Raw genomic sequence first — 11,383 nt, forward strand, 5'->3', positions numbered from 1 at the left:
TTAGGAATATTTTAAAAGCCATCATCCATCGAGCATGTCTCCCAGGCGCCAGGAAGATTAAATGAAAGAATCATAAGATGGAGGTCTTTAACTTTTAATCCTTTTACAATGAAGCCTCAGATAGTCGCGGGGGCAGGGTGCCCTCTCTGGGGGGAATAATGCCGTTATTCCTCGGCTCTCAGTTAATGAATACCCTAACGTCTGTCCCACGGCTGACGGAGGCAGCGCCGGGGAGGGGGCTCCGGCTCCCGGGCCAGGCTATTGAAATGCGGAGCCACCGAGGCTGCGTCGGGAGGGAAGAAAGCGCCCGGCTGGAGGGACAGGGCGGGCGGGGCCGGGGGCATTGAGACTGCGCTGGGGACCCGGCGCAGGTTTGAAATAATTAGCATAGATTCGCCGGGACTCCGGCCCCGGGGTGGGGATGGGGCGGGGGGGGGGCGGGGAGGGACGCCGGGAAGGAGGCGCGGGGAGGTGGCAGGGGGGGGGGTGGGGAGGGAGCAAAGGAGAGCGACTTTGGAGTCCAAGATAAATAAAGGGAGCGCTGAGCAGTGTCAGGAAGCCGGCCCACGTGGAGCTGCGCGGATGGGCGCCACCGCGGACTGAGGCGGAGGGACGCACGCGAGTCGAGCGCCAGCCCCAAGAAGTTGGCTTTTTAAGGGGTGGGGTGAGGGTGCTATTTTGCACGTTCCTTTAAGGGTAACACGTCTTCTGCCCCTCTCTAACCCAAAAGTTCAGAGATCCCGATTCTGATTGCTCCTCCCTCCCCACCCCCAAGCAGACGAAGTGTCCAGAGCGGGGGGCGCACCCCATTCCAACTGCAGATCCCAGTGGTGGCGTTTTTTCACCCAAATGCAGACCCCTCCGAAATCCTGACTCTCAGAGTCCTCCCTAGGTCCTGGGGGAGGAGGAAGGCGAGTGTCAAATCTCCCAGCTATCCCCAGCAATTCCGGCCGGGGCCCTGGGGTTTTGGGGGCTCGGATCTGCAAGATCCCGGCGCCCGAGTGTTGATTCCAAAGGACCGGGTCGCCTCAGCTTACATCACCGTAGCTTCCGGGCGTGCAAAGGGTTAACACGGACTGGTTATTGATGTGGGGGGGGGGGCGGCGGTGCGAGGCGGGAGGGGTGGCGGGATCTGGGTGGGCGCGCTCTGATCTCTCCCACCACCACCCCCCCATTCCTCGGGGGTCAAGTTTCAGCGGCACTCCGCCCCCAGGGTAGGTGTGAAAGACACGTGTCCCCATTGTGAAGGGCCTGTCAGGCAGGACAAAGCGGCCGCCCATCCTCCCCCCCCCACCCCCCGCCCCTCGGCCCAGCCTGGGGTCAGCTCCAGGGGGCCGGCTGGGTGTCGAGGTCAGGACGGGCCCGAGCTTTGGTGACATAGGGAGAAAAAGCTGGGAGACGGGGCAGAGGCCACGTGATGCTCAAGTGAGGGGTTTGAGAATAACCCTCCCCCCCCTCCCATGAAAAACTGAGCGGTCATCTCCATCACAGCAGAAGAGGGGATGAGCCCCTTCTCCCAACAGGCATAGTAAGCACAGCGGCACCCCTACCCGCCCCCCTCCAGCCCCCACACCCCCCCATCAATCACCAACACAGAGAATCGCAGTGTCGAGCGCAGTCGGTTTTAGTGGTTTTCTTTAATCCTGCTCTGCACTTCTTTGTCATTTACTACACGGGATATTATAAAGAATAAATAGCAGATACTCTTAATTTACAATGATTAGTCATTCCATTTGTTCTCTATATTTACAATAACTGTAAAATAACATTGAACTCTATAGCTTCTTCGAGGTCCAAGGAAAACCAAAACACTTTCCGAAGAATGGAAAATAGCTTTTTAAAAGTCCTTCTACAAAAGTTCTCCCCTCTCTTTGTACTTTAAGAAAAAATAACTTTTCCCCCCTGCTTCGCCATGCGAAGGGCACTGGAATATAAATAGCAGGTTAACATTATTAGCAACAACCAGAATAAGTCTCTCTTTTCTCTGTTCTTTTTTTTCCTTTTGCTTATTTTTTTTAAAAATACAGTAGAAGCCGGTAACTTTTAACGTATAATACTGACCTTTTAATAAGTAAATTAAAACTGGGACCGTATATACACACACATATACATTCCTACACAGTTAAACAGTGCATTACATGAACCAGAAAGCTAGGTCTCTGTAGCCAGAAAAAAAAAAAAAAAAAAAAAAAAAAGTTCATTGAATCCCCTCTCGAGAGGGTGGTGGACTGGTTGGAGACGGTGCGGGGGGCGGGGGGGAGGGCGTCGGTGGGGTTTCATCAGTTGTCCGGGTGCGGGAAGGGGACCCCGAGTCCTAACACGAGCACTTGCACTCGGAAATGATGGGGTACTGGATGGGAATCCAGCCGCAGCGCTGGCCCCCGCGCCGCTGACAGCGCCACCGCAGCACCGTGAGGTGCACGGACTTGGACGGCTTGCACACCATGCCCTCGGGCACGGAGCACGAGCGCTTACTGAAGCAGCTGCCCACCTTCACGTAGCGCGGCCAAAAGCGGCTGCCCAGGTCGTTCCACGCGTACAACACCGGGCAGAAGGTCTGCGACCACAGCCACATCTGTAACTTCCTCCGCAGCTTCTTGCTCAGGCGCTGCTTCTTGCCCGGGGCCAAGCCCTCGGAGAACTCCAGCCCTTTGATCTCGCTCGGCATGGCCCCCGACGGCCGCTGCCGCAGCAGCTGGTCCAGCTCGGCCAGGTCCTCGGCGCCCCCGGCCGCCCCCCCGCCCCCGCCGGGCCGGTCCTCGGGGGGCGAGGTGGCCATGAAGCCCGGGTCGTAGTGGCCCCCGAGCAGCGAGCGCAACAGCGTCTCGTTCAGATCCTTCTCTTTGGGGTCAAAGATAGGGTCCGGGTGTTCGATGAGGTCCACCAGGGGCAGGTTGTCGCTGGGAGCCGGGCGGATGTGGAGATAGTGCTGGCCGCCGGCCGGTGCCGCCCGCAGCCCCAGGACCACCACCAGGGCGTAGAGGGTGACCCCCAGGCTGGGGCAGCGCTCCATGCCTCCGGCGCGCGCCCGGGGCTGCTGCTTCGTCCCGCGTCCCCGGAGGAGAGCACGCCGAGCCCGCGGCGCCGCCGCGCTCCCCCGTCTCTCCGGAGGCGGCTCACCCGAGGCTGGGCAGGCGCAGGGCCGGCAGCATGAGTCGCCGGGAGAGCCCTTCGCGCAGCGCCGGCTCCCACCGGGGCGGAAAGAAGGCACACAAGTTGGCCGCAACTCCTCTCCCGGGTCTATGCGGGCAGGCGGCCGCGGCGGGGCATCCGAAATTACTCCAGGGCGACGGCGGGCGCGGGGGGCGCCGGCTCCTCGCTGCCTTCCCGGGCCGGCGGCGGCGCAGGGCGCGTGGACGAGCCGCTCTCCCCTCCTCCTCCTCTCTCTGCTCGTCGTCCTGCCGCTCTGTGCAGCGCCGCTGGCCCAGCGGGTCCTAGGGGCACTTCCCTCCGCCTGCTCGGGGCTCCGCGGCCGGCTCTGCCCGGCGGACTCCAGCGGCGGCGGCGGCGGCGGCGTCCGCGCACGTTGGCACCGGTTTGTCTGTCTCGCAGCGTCCAAGCCTTTAAATTTCCTGCACTTTCAGCTCCATCACCATGGAAACCACTGACTCTCTCGGCGTTGCCCCCTCCCCCTTCTTTCCCCCAAACAACAACCCCACCCCCCACTTCTCCACCCCCGAGGAGCTGGAGCGGCACAGGCTCCGGGGGAAGCCGCCTGCACTCGCCGCGGCGGCGGCTTCGGCAGCGCCCAGGGCTGTGCCCCGCCGGACCCAGATGCCCCGGGAAGCCGACAGTCCGGCTGCCCGCCGGAGCTCACAGGCGGCGGCGGCGGCGGCGGCGGCGGCGGCAGCGGCGGTGGCGGCGGCGGTGGCGCTTGGCAGGTCTCCGCGCAATTTTCTCTCTCCCCCACCACCCACCCCCCTTCTCCTCCTCCTGCAAAATGCACCGCCCCCCTCCTTTCTCCCGGAGCAATGCAACTGGGGCTCTAGGCGCCCCGCCAGGGCCAGTCCTGGGGAAAGCTCGCGGCGGCGCTGGAGCCGGGCTGGAGGGTGCAGGGCCGGTTCTGGGGGGTGCTCGAGGTGGGGCCGTGAGGGTTCTCACTAGCTGGGTGCTTTGCACTGGGAGGGGAACAGCCGGGAGGTGCTGGGGGCTCGTTTCTCCGTGCAGTCCGGCGCAAGGAATTTCTCCATGTGCATGGAGCTTTTTCCCCGGGCGCGTCTCTCCTTCCTCTCTCCCAAGCTTGGTCTAAGTCCCCTCCCCCTCCCCCCAGCGCGTGTACACACACACACACACACACACACACACACACACACACACACACTTTGAGCAGGAGGAGTTCGGGAGGCGCAGCGTTGCGCAGCGTGATGTAATTCCTAGGAAGCACTCCGGCCCGTCTGTTACTCGGGCCCACGAGGGGGGTCCGCTCTTCACCCTCCTCCTCCTTGGCCGGGTCCTGCACCCTGAGTGGCCGAGCTGCAGGGGCGCGTCCGGCTCGCCTGCGGCTCCCCTAGCCTGCCGGGTTCCGCGCGGCTGCCGCTCGGCTCCCTGGGGGCGGCGCGCCCTCTGCTGGCGCCCGATAAGTCCTGCACCTGGCGCTGGCCGGGGGGGAGGGGGGGGGTGCGGGGGGGGGGGCGGCCCTGAGAGGTGGGTTCGTCTGCGGTCCACTCTGGCCAAGCTCAGCTTCTGCTTTCTGTGACCCTGTTATTGTGCGTGCGTGTGGGTTTGCGTGCGCGCGCGCGCTGCCGGGTCTGTTCTGGTTGCGTCTGTTCCCTCCAAGATCTCGGGGCCCTCAGTGTAAACTTCCTGAGATTCCTCCTGAGGCCCCCCCAAATGTCGCAAGAATATACTCCACCTTTGCTTCTGCTAAATCGGCCTCGGTGGGCAAGAGTGGAGATCTAAAACTTAAGAAAGATGAACTGGCAGTAGGGGGACCTGAGTCCTGGCTGGGGTCTGCCCACATACGTCAACTTCCGACAAGTCACTTTTGTGGCACCATATACCTTACTTTCTGCATTAGTGACATAACTACCTTCCTCTTCCAGTTCTACGTTTCCATGATCCTAAATAAACCTGCATGATGGATGGATGCTTTCTCTTCCCAAAGCAGTGTCTCTTTGATGAGAGATGGATGTTGAAATGACACTTCCGGTTAATTTCCCCTTGGATGAGGAACTGAATCTAAGCGTTAAAACTCAAACTTGGTTTCCCGTGTGGTGGATGTGATTGGGGTCTGGAAGAAGCTGGAGAAGAAGGACTTGGAGTAGATGACTCACGTGTTCACCAGCATTCCATGGAGTATCATTAGGAGGTCTCATGACAGCCTAAATCACTCTACTTGCCCCAAAGATCTGTTTTTTCCTTTCAACCTGTGTCATCCTGTGCCTCCCACCCCTCCCCCCGTGAATTTATCATCTGTCTAAGGAAGAAAACATACTGCATTTCATACTGTGTTTCACAACACAGTCTTTCTGCAAAACCTCAGCAGCTGAGAGGGATGGCCAATTTCGGCTGAAAACATTTTCTTAAACATTCTCCAACTTTGGAGTCTGCAAACACACACACACACACACACACACACACACACGCAATGACACACGGACACTGGAGATAAGAACAACCCAATGGTTGTTTGAACTCAGCTAATTCTGACATGATGTGCCATTGGAACCTGGCACACGGTAGGCTTTTAAACCATACCCCTTTCTCTTAGGTACTCAGTATGGGGGCTTGGTGCTAGCTTGTTTTCTTAGAAAGATGCAATTGTCTGCAGAGCAATTTGGTCACTGCTGTGAACTAACTGGTTAAAGAAGTTCTCAGTGGAGAGTTCAAAAGCTAAGTCGTGGTTCAGTCTTCCTGAGATGGTAGGTTCCAATTTAGTGACATTTTATTGTGCCGTTTTCTGTTTCATCAATCCCCTCGCCTTCGGATCACCTATTTTTGAAAACCAACGCGTTTCCTTCAGTCCTTTATTTAGGTTGGGTGGATTTGTCTGAACAGCAAAAAAGTTCCCTCAGGAATGAAAAACAAACCATGTTAGACAAAGAATTGGATGACCTGTTGTAGAGCATCCACTGGGTGAAGACTGGAAGAAGAAACACAAAAGAGAGAAATTCACAGTCAATTGCCACCATTCTAGACTTTTGCAGTCCAGTTAAGGGGGTTGGGCAAGCATGTGAATAAAACATTAAAGGAATGTCGGAGGGGCACCTGGGTGGCTCAGTCAGTTGAGCATCTGACTTCTGGCTCAGGTCATGATTTCACAGTTCATGGGTTTGAGCCCCACGTCGGGCTCACAGCTGTCCACCTCTCAGTGCAGACCCTGCTTCTGATTCTCTGCCCCCTCTCTTTGCCTCCTCACCCCTCAAAAGTAAATTAAAATAAAAAAAAACATTAAAAGAATGTGGGAAAAATCTATATATTCCCATAAGAGTGTAGACCAATGTTTCACAACTTTTAAAACCCAAGCCCAGTTTTGATAAATATTACAATTTCGTGCTATCCTTTATTGTTTGAAATTTTGTAATATATTATGATGACCAAAAAAAAAAAAAAGCCACAAGAATTATAATACAAACTATAGTGTTTTCAAAGTACACTTATCTGCCTCACTGTGGTGTTCTGAAATGCCCAACTTGGAGGGTCTGCAGTCCAGCAGTTGGATACTGAGTGAATGGGGTGGGGGGATGCTGTTTTCAGACACCAAGCAGTACTAACACCTTCCTGGTAGAGCTGAGCTTTCTCGGAGCTTGATGAAGAAAAGGTGTATTTATCTGAGTAGTGAGAGGAGGAGATTTGAGACCTAGAATTTGAATCTGCATAAAGAGAGGAAGCATGCTGTATCAGGGACAGACAGGGAATCTGGGGTGTGGGGCGTGGAGGAGGGAATGGCATAAACTGGGAAACTCAACACAAAGACAACCCCTGGACCAGGTGGGTCTCAGTTGGAATTCTGGCCCTGTCTTCCATGAGCTGTGTTACCTCCCTGACATAGGCATCTCTTACCTCCCAACTTCCATTTTCTCACTTGTAAAGTGGGGATAACAAACAACTCTCAGACTTGTGCTATACAGAGGGGGCAAAGAATGTCTAGATAAGCACAGCACCTGGGGCAGATCTGTAGTGGGCCTTAGTCTTTCAACAGATGCCTTCTTCAGGGAACCCCACTGCCTTCAACTGACCAAGCCATCTCAGGTTTGGGCCAGAGAGGCAGAAACCTACAGGGGGTGCTGGAGAAGTAACCCTATGACCTTTGGGCCTGCTTTCTGTCCACTTAGCACATGCAACTGAGCTATTCTCAGTGGCTGCTGGCCTTCAAAAGTTTTGGGGTGGGGGGAGACAGAGATTGGAAATTCTTGGGGACTCAACAACTGGCCCATTTCAATGCTTCTGAGACTCTGTTGGAGAAGCAGTTTGACGGGCAGAGCTGTGGGGAGGGAGACAGATCTGTAGGGAGAGGGATGGCTATAAGCTCAGCTTTCTGGTCAGGCCCTAGCCCTGGGAGGTGTTTGGACTTTTGTGGATTGGCTAGGGATTCAGGCAGCCAAGTGGGAAGAGTCTGGTGAATCAGGAGTGTAGATCCATACTTGGCTATTTGCATCTCATGATTTCCTAGTCTGGGCAAAGAAAACCTGTGTACTCCTCTGAACAATAGCTTCAGCAATTCTAGGTCAAGGCAAGAGGACCCTGAGGGTGCTTTTGTGCATCTTTTCCTGTTTCCATCTGATTCTAAGCACTAGCCTAAGAACAACTCAACAGTTTTCTTGCTTCTTTGGCCCTGGAAACATAGACTTGAGGGGCAGCTGTGGGTGATCTGCAAAGGACATTGCAGATGGGGCTTGATATCAAAAAACCTGCAACCTACCAGCTTTGGGACCTTGAGGGAGTCACTCTACCTCTCTGGGGCTCCTTGACACTGAGAGGTCAGGGGACCATGAAGTACCACAAAGGAGACAGGAGTTGCCATTTTTTAGGCCTGGCATCATCCCAGACATATGAAAATCATCACCCTCTGATTCTGCCTCATGGGGCCCATAAATGTCAAATTTGATGGGCTTTTTCTTAGTGAGACCCAAAATGTCATTTTTGGACTTGACCCAGCTTAGCAAAGTGAGGAAAAGTCAGCCACAAGGCTTGTCACTTTGCCCTGCTGACTACTGGAAGGATGTGAGCTCCCCATGCCAGAGGGTGGTGGACTCCCCATAGCCTCCCAGGGGCCGGGGGAATGCTGGCGGGTTCAGGACCCACAGCCAGGGTGGGGCCTGTTCAGCTTCACAAGACATTCTGAATTTTGGGGTGTCCAGTTGGTGATAGGATTCTAATTGGAACAGTGAAGTTCTAACTGCTATCGGCATGGAGAAGGGGGAAGGGGGAAACAGAGGAGAGAGAGGGAGGGAGGTAACTGGGGTGGGAAAATGGGTAAACAAATGTGAAATGAATTTCCAGGAATAGAGACAAAGCTAAAAGCTACAGGCGAAAGAAGAAAGGAGCTTGGCTAGCTTGTTCCAGCGCGACAGCCCCTTCCCCTCCAGGGTCTGGCTCCTGCTCTCCTGCCAGCCCCCTCCCCAGCTGGCTCCACGCTGGGGAAGGGGAGACGACTCTGGAGCCCAGTGGCTCATTCATCTCCTGATAAACTGTTTATCTGAGTTTTAACGAGGGCGCCTCTCTTCCAGTCTTGGAGACAGAAGCCTCCTCATGTTTAGCCTGCCCTGATGTGGGGGGCCTGGGGGCAGGGAGGAGGGGGCGCGACGCAGGCAGGCCGATCTTCAGCCCTTTCCTCGAAGGCACAAGCTGCCTGTGGGCTTTGCCCTCGGCCCTCGCCCTTCCCACTGCGTTTCCTCAGCTGGAGGCTGGGGCTAGGGTGGACCCAAGGTTTCCTCTGGAAAGGAAATTGTTTTTTACAGTCCTTCTGTTTCTAGCCACTGTCTTAAACACACACACACACACACACACACACACACACACACACGCACACACACTCTCTCTCTCTCTCTCTCTCTCTCTCTCGATAAATTTAAACAAAACTTGATTCTGATTTGTGGCCTTTACCATGTGTGACCCAGTATTTCAAAAGGAAGATGAATGGAACGCCATGGCTCCAGTATTGCTGGCGATGGCAAAGAATTCTCCAGAATGATGCAAGGGCTGTTCCATGAAAAGACAGCTGTCTCTAAGTTACTAGAAATTTAAACTCTAGATGCTTGAGGACTTGTTCTCACTTCCCACCATGGGCCCTTATGGATGCACACTTGTACAGATAGTGACACATTCGTTGAGGGGCACACCTCCCCGCCCCTCCCCCACAACAACAACACACTGAGGAATGGTAAACACAAGCACCCCCTTCCTCTCACATACATGCACCACACACACACCCTCCTGCTCCTCCCTTTGCCACCTGGGCGGTAAAGGTTTCTGGAGACAGGCTTCCTTAGCCACCTGCCATGAGGAATCTGCACACAGCCCCCCTTCTCTCCCCAAACACACAAGCACCCATCTCAGCAACCTAGGCTCACATTTCCCCCACATCGTCTCATCCTGCTGCCTCAGATAGATGTTTACTGAGATAATATAGTCTAGGCTCCCTTATCCTCTCAAACACACACGATAACAAGGAGACAGGAGCTCGGCGGAGAAAAAAATAAGGTGAAAACCACCCTAGCCCATCTCAGGTGGCGTCGGTGACTTTCAGGTTCCAGCTCCTGCTGAATCCACCTAAGGCAACGTTATCACATCTCCATCTCTGAAATTTTTTCCTAGCCCTCATCTCTGTCTCCTCGCTGCCCAACTATCATGTGGCCTTGGAAACGACACACTGACCATCTCCTGTCATCCCCCAGTCTCATGCATCTATCTTTTCCCCACCCGTGCAGCCCGATTCCAGACACTCTGTTTGCCAAAGAATACACGAACTCCCTTCTCTTGAGGAGTCCAATGACTATGGGGGAGAAGAGAAAAAAATAAGCCAAAGATTACAATTTAGGACGTCAATTGCCACGATGAAGCACAGGAATGTTGGGGTAGGCTGGGGGCTGCCAAAAAGGCTCCCCAGGAAATTCAGTGTTCAAGTTGGGTTCTGAAAGACCAATAGGAGGTCACAGGCTGGAGGGCTGAGGAAGGGGCACTGGCTACATCACACTTTGGGCAACGGAGGGAGCAGGCCACATGGTCTGAATCCTGTAGCCAAGGTGGCAGTGCTGTGTCAGGGCTTGAGGTCTAGAGGCTGAAGACCAGGGGCTTTGTATGGTGGGCCCTTGAGGGCCTTAAGCACTTTGAAATCTAATTCAAATTTAAACTTAGGTTTGGAAATACTTGAAAGAAACCTGGGAACCATATTCGTATGGTGATTATAGGTCCCAAATATTTTCTTTTTTTTTTTTTTTTTTTAATTTTTTTTTTAACCTTTATTTTTGAGACAGAGAGAGACAGAGCATGAACGGGGGAGGGGCAGAGAGAGAGGGAGACACAGAATCAGAAACAGGCTCCAGGCTCTGAGCCATCAGCCCAGAGCCCCACGCGGGGCTCGAACTCACGGACCACGAGATCGTGACCTGAGCCGAAGTCGGACGCTTAACCGACTGAGCCACCCAGGCGCCCCAGGTCCCAAATATTTTAAGACAGCCCCTATTACAAACAAAAACAAAACTTTATTCTGATTGAAATTAGGCTGTTCATTCCCTAGAAGCTTTGCTTTTAATCTCTGTGTAGGGATTATTTTATGTGCCTGGAAAAATTCCTAAAAATATGTTTATAAGTGATTACTTATCCTGATTACCCCTAATGAATAAGATAAAGGGGTGGGCTGAAGAGGGGAGAGAAAAATGGCTTCTTACTTTACATTACCTTTATGTAAATCTTAGAAGAAAAGGATAGAGCACTCATTATTTTCGTCTTTAGACAAAACTCAATAAAAGATTAAAACCTGTGCATTCGGAGGAAATAACTTGCCCCCGAGTAACCGTTAGGCTGGAAGTGGTACTTAAAATTTTTCATGTTGAAGAGAGTTTTGAAGGCCAACCTGTATTCTTAGGCAATATTTGTTTCAGGTTTAGTTAAATGGTTCAGCGCTCGCATAGGATTGTGAGGTGAGGGAGAAACCCAGCTGAGGAACTTTTGCGTGTAGGGGAGTGTGTTTGGACGCACCACACCTGAAGCTCCAGTCTCACGCATCTACGGAGAAACGAGATTTTTTTCAAAATGCAGTGATACCCACGTCAAAACCCACCACTGGGCTGAGAAAGAAAACAAAACTCAAATGCATCAAAACCCAATCTCATGCTGGATCAAAACTCTGCAGTCTGGAATGAGCTTGGGGTGGGGGCTGGGTACTGGAAGTAAGTCACCTGACTGGAGGGTTTGGAGCATGGGGTCGCCAAACAAGTGCACC

The 11,383-nt window shown here is 54.0% G+C and overlaps 1 protein-coding gene across 1 annotated transcript; it reads right to left on the reverse strand.

Moving 5' to 3' along the window:
* Positions 1 to 1,618: 1,618 nt before the first annotated feature.
* NOG (noggin) lies at positions 1,619 to 4,509 on the reverse strand. Its single transcript, XM_045488307.1, has one exon. The coding sequence runs from the start codon at positions 3,011 to 3,013 to the stop codon at positions 2,315 to 2,317; it is 699 nt and encodes a 232-aa protein (XP_045344263.1). The 5' UTR covers positions 3,014 to 4,509; the 3' UTR covers positions 1,619 to 2,314.
* Positions 4,510 to 11,383: the final 6,874 nt, after the last annotated feature.

This window comes from Leopardus geoffroyi, chromosome E1 (genome assembly GCF_018350155.1).
Source record: "Leopardus geoffroyi isolate Oge1 chromosome E1, O.geoffroyi_Oge1_pat1.0, whole genome shotgun sequence".
NCBI classification, from domain to species: Eukaryota; Metazoa; Chordata; class Mammalia; order Carnivora; family Felidae; genus Leopardus; species Leopardus geoffroyi.

Excerpts from the sequence above, each read along its gene's own strand:
- NOG (XM_045488307.1), bottom strand. The coding sequence starts at position 3,013 with ATGGAGCGCTGCCCCAGCCTGGGGGTCACCCTCTACGCCCTGGTGGTG.